Source organism: Vulpes vulpes, chromosome 11 (genome assembly GCF_048418805.1).
Source record: "Vulpes vulpes isolate BD-2025 chromosome 11, VulVul3, whole genome shotgun sequence".
Taxonomy (NCBI): domain Eukaryota; kingdom Metazoa; phylum Chordata; class Mammalia; order Carnivora; family Canidae; genus Vulpes; species Vulpes vulpes.
Genome location: NC_132790.1, coordinates 1773342 through 1787774, shown reverse-complemented (window position 1 = coordinate 1787774; position 14433 = coordinate 1773342). Strand labels below are relative to the sequence as shown.

Below are 14433 nucleotides of genomic sequence, written 5' to 3'. Positions count from 1 at the left end.
TTTTTTTTTTACCAAGTTATGATTTAATATTTATCAGATGTGTAAATATACAAACATGATAGCAACTTTAAAAACTTGTGAATAGTTGGCCTTACAAAATTACAACACACTGTAAATAAATCCCTCCCGCATTTTATACAAACTACATGATTTTGATATACAAAGATTCTGTTTTTATTACACGGACAATGTACAACCAAGACTATTTACAATGCAAAAAAGTATATAAACCACAATTTAACATTCTGCTACTGGCAGCCACTATAGTTTAGGAGGTAGCTTTAATTAAACGAAATGAACAGAAGCCACATTTCCCAACTTGTGTTCTAAAAATAATTTACATAAGATAAAAATTCATTATATGCACAGTATATACAGTTTAATTATTAAACTGCAATCTAGCTTAATGTCTTTTAGTATATCCTGAATAACTAATATGGCAGTGGGTTTGCTATCGATTTAGCATATTGTTCAAAAAACATACTGAACATTTATAACTTTAAGACTCCACATAGTGACATGTCAAAAGTCTGTAGATAAGAATCAAGTAAAAATTCTAATTGCTGAAGACACAGGCCTAAGCTTTATTCATTTTTTTTTCTTAAATAAAACATTTGTTTTGTCTCGCAAGAACACAGCATCTGAACTGTTGCATAGGCTCTTCTGTATTTAAATCACAGTAAGGAAAAACTATATGGAAGCTACCTTGTAATAGCACAGGTTCCGGAGAATCCAGCTCACTAAGAAATAATTATAAGTGCTTTGCGTCATAATTACTCCCAATTTCTTCCAAACTGATACAATAATTTACCACTGTTTACCTTCTGTGTAGTTCACACTCTACGTAGACAACATACCAACAAAATTGGAAGATGTTGGTACAGCCAATGACATTAAGAAATGTTTATTCATGAGAACATCCCACGGAGCCATCAAGTCCCTCAGATACTACTGAAATCCCATATTAGTTAGTAGTTTATCCAAATCTCTACCAAACCCACACAACAATTAGTCCTTTACTTTTTTCTAGTGTGGTCACAAGACATAGAGGAAAAAAATCACTGTGATCTCACCAAAGAAATGTGTAATGACTGAAAACAAAGGTTGAGCTATTCTTTAAGAATCTAACAGTTGTTAATATTGTTTTAAAAACATCTCCAGGTTTTGGGCTTATAAGTCAAACAAAATTTATGATTCTATTATGTCAAAGATGGGACCAGAAAATGCAATAAGATGACGATGCCTATTCCTCTACTCTCACAGCTCTACCTGGGAGACAATCCCTTTTTTTTTGGCCCTGCAGTAAGTTGTCCTGAGATTAATGATGCAACATTAGGTAAAATGAGCAAGATTTTTTTCTTAGTTACATAAAATCACATTTTAAAATATTCTTAAAAAAATATTAACAGCTGTTCTTCATCTTGTGCTTAATTCAGAGACAGGTATCAATTTGCTCCTTATGGATCAGGAAAGCCTAATGTTATATTGCTATGATACACATAAAATCTTTTCAAGTTACAAATTGGTTCCAAAGAGACCACACATTGCTTGGACATTGCATTTTTTTTTTCATCGACTGACAGTTTAGGCACTTGTTCTTTGAAAACGTCTGGTTTAAGAAATAAACTGCCACCCTCTCCTCCTTCTAAGTGACACACCAGGCAGTGATCACAGAAGTGCTTCCCAGATGAAAGATGAGACTAGGGTTCAGTCTATAAATGCTGGGATTTTGGTTCATGGGGGGGAAACAGTTACAGACACATCAGTTCAGTCTTTAACTCGTGGTAGATTGTAAGCATAGCGCACCAAAGGGAATCCTCGACTCTGATAGAAGCAGGCTCGTCCACAGGCCTGCACCTGGTCAGAACTGTCGGAGACGAAGGAGTCTTCTTCATCCGCATAATCGGAGTGGGCCGATTGCGTGCCACAGTCAGACCAATAGCTGTCTGGTCTTTGGCAAGAACCCACGGCCAACGCAGGACAGCTGTGTGATTTTATTAAGTGTTTGCAGGACACTGGCTTTGTCAAAAGAAAGGATTCACAGCAGTCACACACAGTCAGGTTACCCTGCAAATGCGAGTACATGCCACAGTCATAGTAGAAATCCTGGTCCACACAGCCTGCTTGGCTACTGATGGAGACTGACACCGAGCCGCTTTTCTTGGTGATGTGTCGCTTCAGTAACTTCCAGTCTTCTTTAAACTTTGGGTTGAAGAAAACATAGAGGACTGGATTCAGGCAAGCGGGCAACGGGAAAAATATCAGCGTAACAGACTTCATTATTTCAGGGCTGATGGAGATTGCAGTGATCAACGGCGCAAATGAGAAAAACGCAACGGGGCAGAAAAAGATGCAATTGGTGAAGATGAGCCAGGCGACATGCTTAATCATGCTAGAATGCGAGTTCTCTGAAAGGTCCTCTTTTTCCAGGTTGCAGTAAAGTTTTGTGTAGATAATGGCCATTAATAAAAATGCTAACGAGTTTAATAGCACTAAGGTCACAGTAAATCCTAACGAGGGCGTTTCTCCTGTGGGGAATGGCAAGCACAGGGGTGATGCAGAGTATTCCCCTCTATGGAAAAGTGGAAAACAGCCTGCCGCTGCAGCTCCCAGAAAAGCAAAAAGGGCAGCAATCCGGAACTGCTTCAGATGATTGCTTTTCCCATTTTTCATCATATCTTTGACAGATAAGCTTCTTTCCACAGCTGCCAACATCAATAGAAATATGGCACTTTCTGAAGAGAAAATAGCAAGGAACCCCGCTATTCTGCACCCACTGCCGATCTCCCACCAAATGCCAAATTCAGCAAACCTGCCCCAGGACACGGCATCCAGAAAAGTTAAGATGCCGGTGTAAGCTCCCATGAATAAGTTGGATACAGAAATCAGGCCTATGAACAATTTGGAGGAAGGCAGAGATGAACAAGAGGCAAATGTGGTTATAATGACAAGCAGGTTGAAAGACAATGCGACCAAGAAAATGAACCACACAGTAAGACGGATCATCCAACTTCCCAGTAAATATTCACAGGGCTTAAAAGCACCTAAAACAAGAGAGAGAAATAAGACAATTTAGGAAACACCATATTCCCATATGCTATAGGTTCAGAGAAAAACTAAAGGCAGTCCATTTAGGATAATTAAATCTGCTACCAAAACTGAATTGAACCAAATTTTTAAAATTACTATTTCTTAGCTATTTTAGTCATTGGACTAGGCTATTTATTAAATATTCGGTAAAGCCATACAGGGATATGCATATATATATAGTACAGTGTCTTATACGTGAAAAGTACTTGGTAAACTGAAGGCTTGGAATCACATAAACTAGGGTGGTTTTTTTTTAATTTTTTAAAAGATTTTCTTCATTTATTCATGAGAGACACCCAGAGAGAGGCAGAGACACAGGCCGAGGGAAAAGCAGGCTCCCTACAGGGAACCCGAATGGGGGGACTCGATCCCAGGACCCCGGGGTCACGCCCTGGGCTGAAGGCAGGTGCCAAACCGCTGAGCCACCCAGGTGACCCTAAACGAGGGTTTTAATTTAGGGTTCATAACTTGCTGCTCTTGAGAAAGCAGCTTAACCCTCTACATTTCATTTTCTCGCTCGTGGATAATATTGCCTAATTCACAGCACCATGTAGCTTAAGTAAAATTATATACATGAGGTACCTAAGCAGGTCACTAGGCACATTGTTGGCCCTTTCTTCCTCCTTCCTAGTGCTGATACAGCTTTTAAAAACTATTTATGTACACACATGTATGTATACGTCTATTTTTTTCCACATTTCTTATGACTTTCAAGGGCAACCTGATGAAGTAGGTGAAGATAGACATTATTATACCCACTTTTCATCCAGAGAAACTGAGATGTCAAAGTGTTCGATTGCCCTGATAAAGGTTATTCAATAAGACAGTGGAGCGAGGGCAAAACCACGCTGGATGTTAAATGCGTACAAAGCTATATCCACTGAGGCCCCGTGCAACTTACACTAGGATTGCAGGAACCAATTTAGTAACTAAATTGTATGTTCTAGTAACAGACTCCGGACTCCAGCAGGCTAGTTACGTCACAAATGACAACTATTTTATTTTAAAATTAGTAAAGAAAAACGAAATGTTGTTTACAGAGCACAAGAAAACTATGTGTTACAGTTGCCTAAACACATGTTCTGATTTATCCTTCGGAACTGTCACGACGCTGGAGCCGTCCCATAAAACCATTTAGATCACTGAAACATTCACAGACCTAGCGAGCCAGCTCTGTAACGCCTATATCCCTGACTTCCAGATATCACAAGAACCTTTAAAAAATTTTCTTTTGATCAAGTAATTAATATTTTTATTCCTCCCTCAGGGAGTGTTAAGAGGAAGCCTTCGCTTTTCTCTCTGTATCTGAATTCATCCTCCTTCGAGGAAGAATGGAGTAGGCTCCTCTGGCTGGAGAACAGGACACCCTTCTGCAAGTGTTTGGCAGGTGGAGGTACTTTCCCCTACAAGCCTGGGAAGCAGGCTCCACCCAGGTCTCTGTCTTTGAAAAGCTGCTGCGTCCTCTTGTTCTAACAGGAGGACCCCACGCGCCACTACCTCCTGCTTCTGAGTGAGCCCCTGGGTGTCTGTGCGTAGTTACAACCGAGTGGGGAGGCGGGCGTGCCGCAGATCTCTCGGCTGCAGCCCCTTCAGGACTAGTCTCCCCTGTAACCAAGCTCTTCCCTTCCCATTGGGATGTCGGGTCCTTAGGCACATTCTCCAACACAAGGACCACAGGAAGGCCAGGGAGGCAGTGAGCTGCACCCTCTTAACTTCCAACAATTCATTCAGAGACCAAATACATTGCCTAAACTGAAATGATTCTTGCCAATTCCATTCGCTCATCTGGTCACCTTAAGCTCATTCTCCACAAGGCACTGTACCAAGTATTAAAAGAATACAAACACAGCCCCTTAAAGAGCTCACGATTCGGGGAGGCCAGGGGGCTCAGCTGGTTAAGCGTCTGCCTTTGGCTCAAGTGATGACCTCAGGGTCCTGGGATCGAGCCCCGCATCAGGCTCCCTGCTCAACGGTGGGGGGGTCTGCTTCTCCCTCTCCCTCTGCCCCTCCCCCTGCCTGTGCTCTCTCACTCGCTCTCTCTCAAATAAGTAAATAAATAAAATCTTTAAAAAAAAAAAAAAAGAATCTACTTCATAGCACACAAGGTGGCCAATTATTTTTTCTTTCACAGAATTCCAAATCCATCTTCCCTGAGAGATGAGTCATAATCCAACGTTACGTCACAACCAAATATGCGGTCTCATTTTCATAACTTTCCCAAGTCTACTAAAGTTCAATGAAATAGAGTAGAAGGAAAAGGAAAAGCAAGGTTGCATTAAAAGATATATATATATATATGTAACACTAAAAATCCTTGCAGGTAGTAACTTTCAGAACTAGCCCTAGAGTTCAAGAAGCGCTCAGAAAGTGCCTCTCCGTTTTGAATGCACACAACCCGCTGGGGAGCTTATGAACACCGAGACCCCAAGTCAGTGAGCCTGGGACCGAGCTTCTGTAAGAGATGCCTGAGCTCCTGGTACACAGACCATGCTTCAAGGCAGAGGCCTTATGACATCATCCAGTCCCACTCCTGTTACAAAGATCACATCTCTCCCCACAACTTTCAGACAGGTTTGCCTAACATTCACTGAAAGCAAGAAACTGCAGCAAGATGTGCAGGGCATACCTGTGGAGGGCGTACAGTGGATAATTATTTGACTATGTTCTTCATTTTCCGCACTGCTCGTGACACCTGCTACATCGGTGGGACCTGAATAGATGACATGAACTGTGTTTAATTCAAGCATTATGCAATCGAAAAGAACCACACTTTTCTGCAGTCTTCTCTCTTGTCCATGACCTAAGTTCAGCCTCCATGAGGCTTTGTAACATATCAAGGATGCCAGTAACACAGCAAATGCCATTTTCTCACGTATTTCATATCTGTCCTTCACAAACGATTACAATAGGAGAGACTTCAATCAGCGGCATCGAGAGTGTTCTGTTCTTAAAAGTACAAGCACTTGCCTTTCTCCTTTGCCACACTGTGGTCTTGGAGGCTGGTATCTTCCGTGTTTGAATGTGCATACGAGTCACAACCCCAAAATGCACAACACTGATAAGCATATGGTACGGATAAAGACCTGGAAAAAATGGTAAAACGTACATTGAATAACAACCTCACACAGATGCTTTTGTTTTGTAGAAAGTATTTCCAGCTTTAAGAGCCCCGGAGTCAGAAAGACCTGACTGTCACATGCTTTAAACGCTGGCCACTAGCCTCTCTGGGGCCTCAGTATCCCCATCTGTGAAAAGACTCTGGTGTCAGACGACAACTCTGACTTCCTCTCTTCATCTGAGATAAGCTTTTAAAAACTGATTTTAAAACAACCCATATTTAAAATTTAGCAGTAATACTGCAGTTTAAAGTGAAATCTTATCAGACTCCTTTAACCCATGAATGAACCACGCCTAATTTATCATATGATACTCGTAGTTTCAGTTAAAAGTAATGTCTCAGATCATTTGCAACTTTTTAGCATTAAATGAATTTATTCTGTTCACAAAGTATAGTAAAAATATTTATTCTCTTCTCCCACAGTACTATCCGCAAGTCCTGTCTCTATTATATCAAAATGTCTTTGTGAAATATAGCATTGTGTCAGTTTTCTGTAGGTCACATTTATGTGGTTCCTGCTACAGTGTTAGTGACAAATCTGCTGTAAAAAGTAAAAAAAAAAAAAAATCCAGTCTGATGAATGGCTATGTTATCTCCCTGACAGTCTCAAGGGCTCCAATTCATGATCTCAAAATCTAGGAAATAATGCTTATGTTCTACTTTTTACCAAATTTGTGAGGACTGAGGTAGAAAATACTCTTAAATTACAGCCTCCCAGAAAATCCGGGAACCACAGCAAAAAACCAGCATACTCTATAATTTAGGGGCTCGCCATAGCTTCAACAAAAAAGAAAAATAAGCAAAAACACACCTGAGATTAACAAAGTCTTTTGCTGCCAAGGCTTCTTTTAGCTTCAAGTTGCCAACAAGTTTCAGCTGATTTAGTCCATTGAGGCCTTCCGTAGGAAATGAAGTTAATTCATTGAAACTTATATCTCTGAAATGTGAATGAGAGCTCACATTAACTCCTAAGATGCAAGAACATCTGTACATGTGTAAACATCATAAATATTAGAGCCCCAAGAGGAAGTTCAGCTGTGCTGAAACAACAGGCCTGGCATTCATCTTGCTGTCTAAGAAGGCATTACCGTATCAATGCAGGTTCGCATTTACGCAAGGGAGCAACCGAACAGAAAAAAACGTCCATGGGACAATGCTAAGACACAAGTTTCTGTAGATTATGCATCCCCTTCACGGTATGACTGCACAAAATCATCAACTTACAGGTTAGTTATTGACCCAAGCTTGGCAAAAGCTCTGCTGTGAATTTCATGGATCAGGTTCCTACTCAGATCTCTGCAAGGGCAAGAGGAGCATGTTAATCTTTGCAAATAAATTCAAATTGCAGTTAGTCTGACCATACTTTGGAATCTGAAGTAGTCACAGTATCCCTGATAAGATAACAAATCTTATTAATCTTGTCCAACAACTTCGTGTTTATGTTCAATCCCTCCCCCCTTCACAAAAATCTATTTCTTGGAATGGGTTCCACGGCGCAGTAATTCTAGCTGGCATCTGTTTTAAAACAGTTGTGAATTTTCTCCACCTTATCATTCTGGTACCCGTTCAAAAATATAAATGATGTGATATAACCTTTGGCACTATTTAGTAGGCGAAGAAAAACTCAGCTCCTGACAAAGCTGAAAATAAAAACAGGTTTCATACTATTTGCCTTCTCAAAGGTCAGTGATAAGGCCCCCACGGAAGACAAACAATCAATATGTAAACAAGAGCATTCCAGAAGGGCTTCAGATATCATTCTTTTCCCCCAAGCAGGAAATAAAAATCATATCAACACCAGAGCTGTACTATATTCAAAAACACGCCCTGAGAAATTAATAACACAGAGAAATAATCTGCAACCACACTTAGACGGAGCCTTGATGGAAATTTAGAGGCTGGATAAAGTCATTCCATTACGCATCTCCCAGATAACAGACAGCCGGACAAACTTGGTTCCGAATCATGGAAAGGCCACTTTTCATTGTTGTCGCTTATCAGCGCTCCAGAAGTGATGGCAGCTAGGAGCCAGCCCCCTTCCTCGCTACTGCCCAGACCCACACACGCAAGCCTGTCAGGCACAAGGAAGGATCCCAACCTCTAACAAAATATTTTCTAGTAGAAAGCATTTTCAGTGTCTTACTGGAGAGCTACTGGAAGATAGGATTCAATACATGTAATTTCACTCCATCTTCAAATTTCCAAATTTGCTCTGTTATTTTAAAAGTGCTCACTATATTTCAGTGTGTTGTGTTTCCTGCACTGAGGTTCTGTGAAGGTGGGGACAAGGCCTGTCTTAGCCACCTCTCTATCTCCAAGTGCTTAATAGAATATTTGGCACAAATACACACTCAAATACAAATACATTTTTTCCAATGAGTGCTTCTGCTGCATATTATTAGCTATATTTGTTATGATACATACCCCAGTGCAAGGGTCAGCAAATTTCTTTTGTGGAGGGCCAGGGGGTAAATATTTTCACCATTAGGTCATATGGCCTCTCACTAGTCAACTCTGCCACAGTATGGTAAAAGCAGCCCTGGACAACGCTTACACGAAAGGGCAAGGCTGTGTTCCAATAAAACCTAACTTGCCAAAATCGGAGGCAGGCTGGACCCTTTGCCTCTCGCTGCCCTAATGCACTTGCAAACCTCATTAGTACCACGAGAAAACAAACAAACTCTGTTTCTCAGGTTATACACACATTATGCTTTTTCACCTACCAATGTACGGTATCATAAATCAGCTAAGGTAAAAATTACTAAATAAAAAGCGAAAGGTTAAAAAGAAATACTGAAAGCAGATTATTGATAAAGCACCATGTGGTATAATTTGAACAATACTTATACATAATAAATTGCATCTTTAAGTGTATCACTTATGGGAATTATAATGATGTATTAATTTATAGGTGGACAAAAATTGTATTTGTTTCTAAATAATCAAAGAGAAACTTACAGGATCCGCAGAGAGACCAGGCCTTGAAAAGTACCTTCTTTTATTTGGTGGATCTGATTACGTTGCAGAGAACTAAAAAAATATATATATATATATTTTTGAGTTTGAAAGAGAACATCTCTTCAACTTTTTCTCAGTTTAAATTCATGATTAACACTGATTGATCTCGTTGAAAGTAAAGAGAACTGCCATTTCCTCGGTTGTAACACCAAAGGGTTGGACTAACTGGTATTCCATCCCAATGGATACCGGGAATTAACGTGTACTAACTAAATTCCTTAGCAACCTCACTCAGGAGAGCAGGAAGGCAACATGGTAAAGGAAAAAAAAAAGGACACAGGACAAGACAACCATACCAAATGGTGTAGGAAGAAAGGGATCAGGAAAGGGAGAATGAACCCCTTCCTCTCCCTGCTCCAAACCAACTTCCACCAGAGCTTATAGGTACACAGTAGGTGTCCACGTTTGGTTTCCCTCAATAGCCAAGAACAGGTTTTATTTGCGTGTTTTTTGGTGTACACAGCCCTCCGCCCATGAAATCTCACAGAATGCCCGATAAACGCTGGCTGCACGACCGTACCTAGTACGATTTGACATTTATTCACAGGAACACTTGACTATACGCATGTCTTTCCTTAATATTTCTGAATTCTTAATAGTAAAGCCATTATTTAAAATAGAACATGTTCGTTCGATGACACAACAATAAACCACAGCAAAAAGAGTATATATCAAAGACCCACTTACATTTCTTCCAGAGCATGGCAACCATTAAAGCTTGGAAGGTCTTTTATATTGTTGTAAGACAAATCCCTTAAAACAACGAAAATTCACAAATTAATTTCTACGTTATCAGAATACTAAGTTAAAAGAGCTATACTCAGGAGTATCAAAGTATCTAATACTATACTTAGTATTTAGCAACAGAATACTAAATTAAAAGAGCTATACTCAGGAAGTCCAGGTAAGAAGATCTAAAATAAAGAGAGCGCTGAAAAAAAGCAACTATTTTTTTTTTCTAAGACTTGTAACCTTCTAGATACCTTAGTGATAGAACAGGCTTAAGATCTGCAAACTTCATGTACATAATACTGAGTATAGACAATATAAAATATATTAAAAACACTTAAATTTTAAAAAAATTTAAATAAAATTTAAAAACGTTAAGCATAGAAAAGAAAGAAATACATAAACATATAATATGGAAAATCCATAAAAATAATGTCTCAGTGGTAATTTATGTGGTTTTTCATTTATATCTTTATAGTACTGCTTATATTATAAATAATTTCTCTGTTATTATTTAATAATAAAGCTGTGAAGAGTGGTATGCAGAGCTCACATTTTCAGAAAAATTTTCTTAAATTTGAAGACTCAATAACTCAGCTAATCCCACTGCAGTGTTTCCTCAGTAGTGGTCACGATGCTCGATGCTCCAGAGCACTTAATGATTTGCCTAATCAACCAGTCACTTATTTCGTTACTCTCTCCGCTGAATACTTATTAACAACTTAGTAACTTCATTGTTTGTTCTTGTGACATTTCGACATCCTTTATTTACTTTTAATTTCCAGGAGAGTTTTAAGTTTTTGGAAAGCTCCATGCTTAGCTGGTTCCTGACCCAAGAAAGATTTGGGCTCTGCTTAGGTTATGGATGAGAGAGAAAACTGGGGAGAGCTGACTCTCCTGAGGCATCTCGAGGAAGGACAAGGGAGTCCAGGTAAGAAAAATACCAAGGAAGAGCCTGTCTGGTTTTACTCTGTTCAAAGTAAAAGTCACAAGATGTGTGACATCCACATAACCCTAAAACCGAATTGAAATATACACGACCGACCCTAAGGTCACTACAAAACCTGCTCATTTCCATAAAGAGAACAAAGAAGACATAATTCTACCTTAAAATCAGTCAATGAAAATAGCTTATCAAAAATAAAACTCGGTATAAAAAGAAAAGGTATGGGAAGGGAAGAGGGACCCGACTTACAAAGTCCTAAGCATCTTTTGTTCTTGGCACAAGTTGCTGGATATGCTGCTTATCTTTGTGCCTGTCAAGGTCCTGTGGAAAAACATTGTTCATCTAAGAAATGGTCCAAGTTGAGATGGTAAACAAAACGCGATTCTCACGTACACAAAGACACCCATGATGGCAGAGGAACCAGAGTCTGGATCCCACTGCCTACCGACTCCTTGAGGTCAGGCCTGTGGGGTTAGCCCTCCTTTATGGGTCTCATTTGCACAGGAAGGCCGAAAAGCTCGTGACACGAGACGACGAGACTGCCTTCTCACGTGGACCAACGACACCGGTAACCCACGGCCACAGCCTGACTACAATCCCCTGCAGCACGGCCTCACACCCAAACAGCCAAGGCAACTTAGCATCCTGCGCCCCGAACTTTGTTTCTGTGTTTTCAGGCAACCCAACTCACCATTCGGAAATGTCCTCTCTTCCCCGCTCCCTTTCCATGTTCCCACCTGCGGTCAACACCGAGTCCTGTGCTTTCCCCTTGGGGCTGCTTCCAGCATCTGATCCCCTCTTCATTGCTACTGCGGCTGCGCAGATCACGCATGAAATGATGCACAGAGGGGTGGTGGGGTCTCAGGCCACACGGGGGGGGAACGCCAGTGGTGGTGAAGGTGTTCGCTTAGCAAGGGGACTACTCCCAGGGCCTCCTTGTGGTTCTTCCCATCTCGGGTCCCTGCTACCCTCCTCACGCCACCTGCTATAACATACTCGACACATCCTGAACAGTCAAGTTTAAACCCCTGAGCCCTGTGTTCCTGACCTCTTTCTCCTTACCTCTTGGCATACGTGAAAACTGTAACATTAATGTGACCCCCTCTGCTAAGGCTCCTTGTGGCTGGAGACCCTTAGCCTCCTCGTGCTTCTCCTGGCTGCCTGCAAGGTCAGCAAACGCTCGGACCCATACGTACCCCATTCACAGACCATCCACTGGGAAGATCTGCCATAACCACGTGTTCAATGTTCAAAGGCTGCCATTTTAACTGTGACCCAAATGATTTCCCGGATGTCTCCAGGTCACACCGCATTCCATTAAACACGTGCAAGTCTAGCTCTATACGATCATCTGTATGCCATCCCTGAGGAAATGCTCAGTATTCCCCATTTTGCTAAACCCTGCCTTTCTAAACAGAAGATCCAACTCTGGGAAACCTGAGAGTATTCAATTTTGAAAATGTTACCCTTTCTGGGGATCCCTGGGTGGCTCAGCGGTTTAGCCCTTGCCTTCAGCCCAGGGCATGATCCTGGGGTCCTGGGATCGAGTCCCACATCAGGCTCCCTGCATGGAGCCTGCTTCTCCCTCTGCCTGTGTCTCTGTCTCTGTCTCTGTTTCTCTCTCTCTCTGTCTCTCATGAATAATTAAATAAAAATCTAAAATAAATAAAATAAAATAATAAAATAAAATAAAATAAAATAAAATAAAATAAAATAAAAAAGTCACCCTTCCTCCCTAAAGCTTCCTTGGACACCCTACATCAGCTGCGCCACTTGTGAGTTCCCAAAGCACTGCCTCAAATCTGGTGTTTGCTTACTGCCTTGTATTTTCAGTGAACTCCTCAGATCTAATATCCATATATATCCATCTCTATGCACGCCATTCACAAACAGAGAGTGCAGAGACCAACGCAAACCCATCATCATCATCAGAAAGCACTGGCACCCCACGAGGAGCCCGCGTGTTATTTTCGTACTACCCCTCTTCAAACAGCCACACTTACAGACTCTCCAGATGGACAGTTCCAGTCAGGTTGGGGAACTGCTGCACCATGCTTGCACCCCGAATGACTCTTCAAGAAATTAGGAAAGAAAAGGGAATTTAAAATAAAGGACTTTCACAGATAATATTTTCATTTTGTTTTTTAAACAGTTCAATATTATAGTACTACTATACCCAAAAACAAAATCAGTTTCAATTCTTGAATGTACCTGAAACTGTGATAATTAAGCTAAGTGTTCACATAAATAAGCCTCACAAATCTTCAGAATTGTCCTTTGGACTTTCATCCAAGGGAAAAAAAATAAATAAAAGATTTTTGTCTTCTGGAGCAACAATGAGATAGTGATACATCCTAGTTTTCCATTAAAGAAACTGCATAAATATTAAGAAACTGCAAAATATTAAAATTTGTATAATACTAAAAAAAAAGAATAAAAATAAAAAAATAAAATTTGTGTAATACTTACAAGGAATGCAGATCAGATAAATTGTGAAATGCTGAGTTCCCCACAAAAGACAGAGGATTATCATACAAATGTCTGTAAAAATATCCAAAAAAAGTAAAGTTTTCCTATGTTCGCAAGCCGTCCAACACTACCTTTATGTTCACAAAGTCCACATATCTAAAAGCCTGAATTTTCATTTTTCACTGAGATGTCTGGCATCATACAGACATGCTTTACATGATTTTATAGTGAAACAAAACTACTTACATTGTTCTTAAGAGTGGATTGCCATCAAAGGCTCCATCGGGGATAACAGAAATAGAATTACTATGAAATAACCTAAACAGGGAGGAGAAGAACATCTTGAAATGCGTGTCCTGTTGTGAGGTGAGCTAAAACCCGAGTATCTAGCCCCGCTCAGCAAGACGTGGAACACAACTGGTAACGACTACATGAGAGTCCCAGAAGTGTGAGGAAACGGAAGTTTCAATTCCACCTCATACTTTCCGAGGCCACATACCTAATTCTTCTTTTTTTTTTTTTTTTTTTTTTTTTTTAATTTTATTTATTTATGATAGTCATACAGAGAGAAAGAGAGAGGCAGAGACACAGGCAGACGGAGAAGCAGGCTCCATGCGCCGGGAGCCTGATGTGGGATTCGATCCCGGGTCTCCAGGATCGCGCCCTGGGCCAAAGGCAGGCGCCAAACCGCTGCGCCACCCAGGGTCCCCCTAATTCTTCTTCAACCCAGGCTTACCCCGGTATCGCTCAGGGCTCTCTTACGCGCTGAGCAGTTGCTGTGTCAACGAAGAACTTCAGACCATGAGTGAGAATCTTAAGGGGTTTTGACCTCTATATTCCTCTGGCACCTGCAGTTAGTCCTTATGCAAGGCACTTCAGAGGATTTGCCGTCAACGCACGACACACAAGCCCTGTGAGGCCATGGGTATTCCTGCCTCTGCCCTTGACAGAGCCAATGTCTAAAATGCCCCCTTAGCCTTTCATTTATTTAAATATCTCCACCCTTTTGGGGCACGTGGGAGGCTCAGTCTGTTAAGTGTCAGAGTGTCGGCTTCAGCTCAGG

At 40.9% G+C, this 14433-nt stretch overlaps 1 protein-coding gene across 1 annotated transcript in view; it reads right to left on the bottom strand.

Moving 5' to 3' along the window:
• LGR4 (leucine rich repeat containing G protein-coupled receptor 4) overlaps positions 1–14433 on the bottom strand; it is a 101002-nt gene continuing 86569 nt past the window's right edge. The window contains exons 8-18 of the mRNA XM_072725365.1: positions 13617–13688; positions 13371–13442; positions 12905–12973; positions 11151–11222; positions 9914–9979; positions 9167–9238; positions 7433–7504; positions 7020–7145; positions 6058–6173; positions 5717–5800; positions 1–3044 (exon numbers count right to left, since the gene is read on the bottom strand). Coding sequence (XP_072581466.1) covers positions 1768–3044; positions 5717–5800; positions 6058–6173; positions 7020–7145; positions 7433–7504; positions 9167–9238; positions 9914–9979; positions 11151–11222; positions 12905–12973; positions 13371–13442; positions 13617–13688 — 2098 coding nt within the window. The 3' untranslated portion in view covers positions 1–1767. The remainder of the gene's footprint in view (positions 3045–5716; positions 5801–6057; positions 6174–7019; positions 7146–7432; positions 7505–9166; positions 9239–9913; positions 9980–11150; positions 11223–12904; positions 12974–13370; positions 13443–13616; positions 13689–14433) is intronic.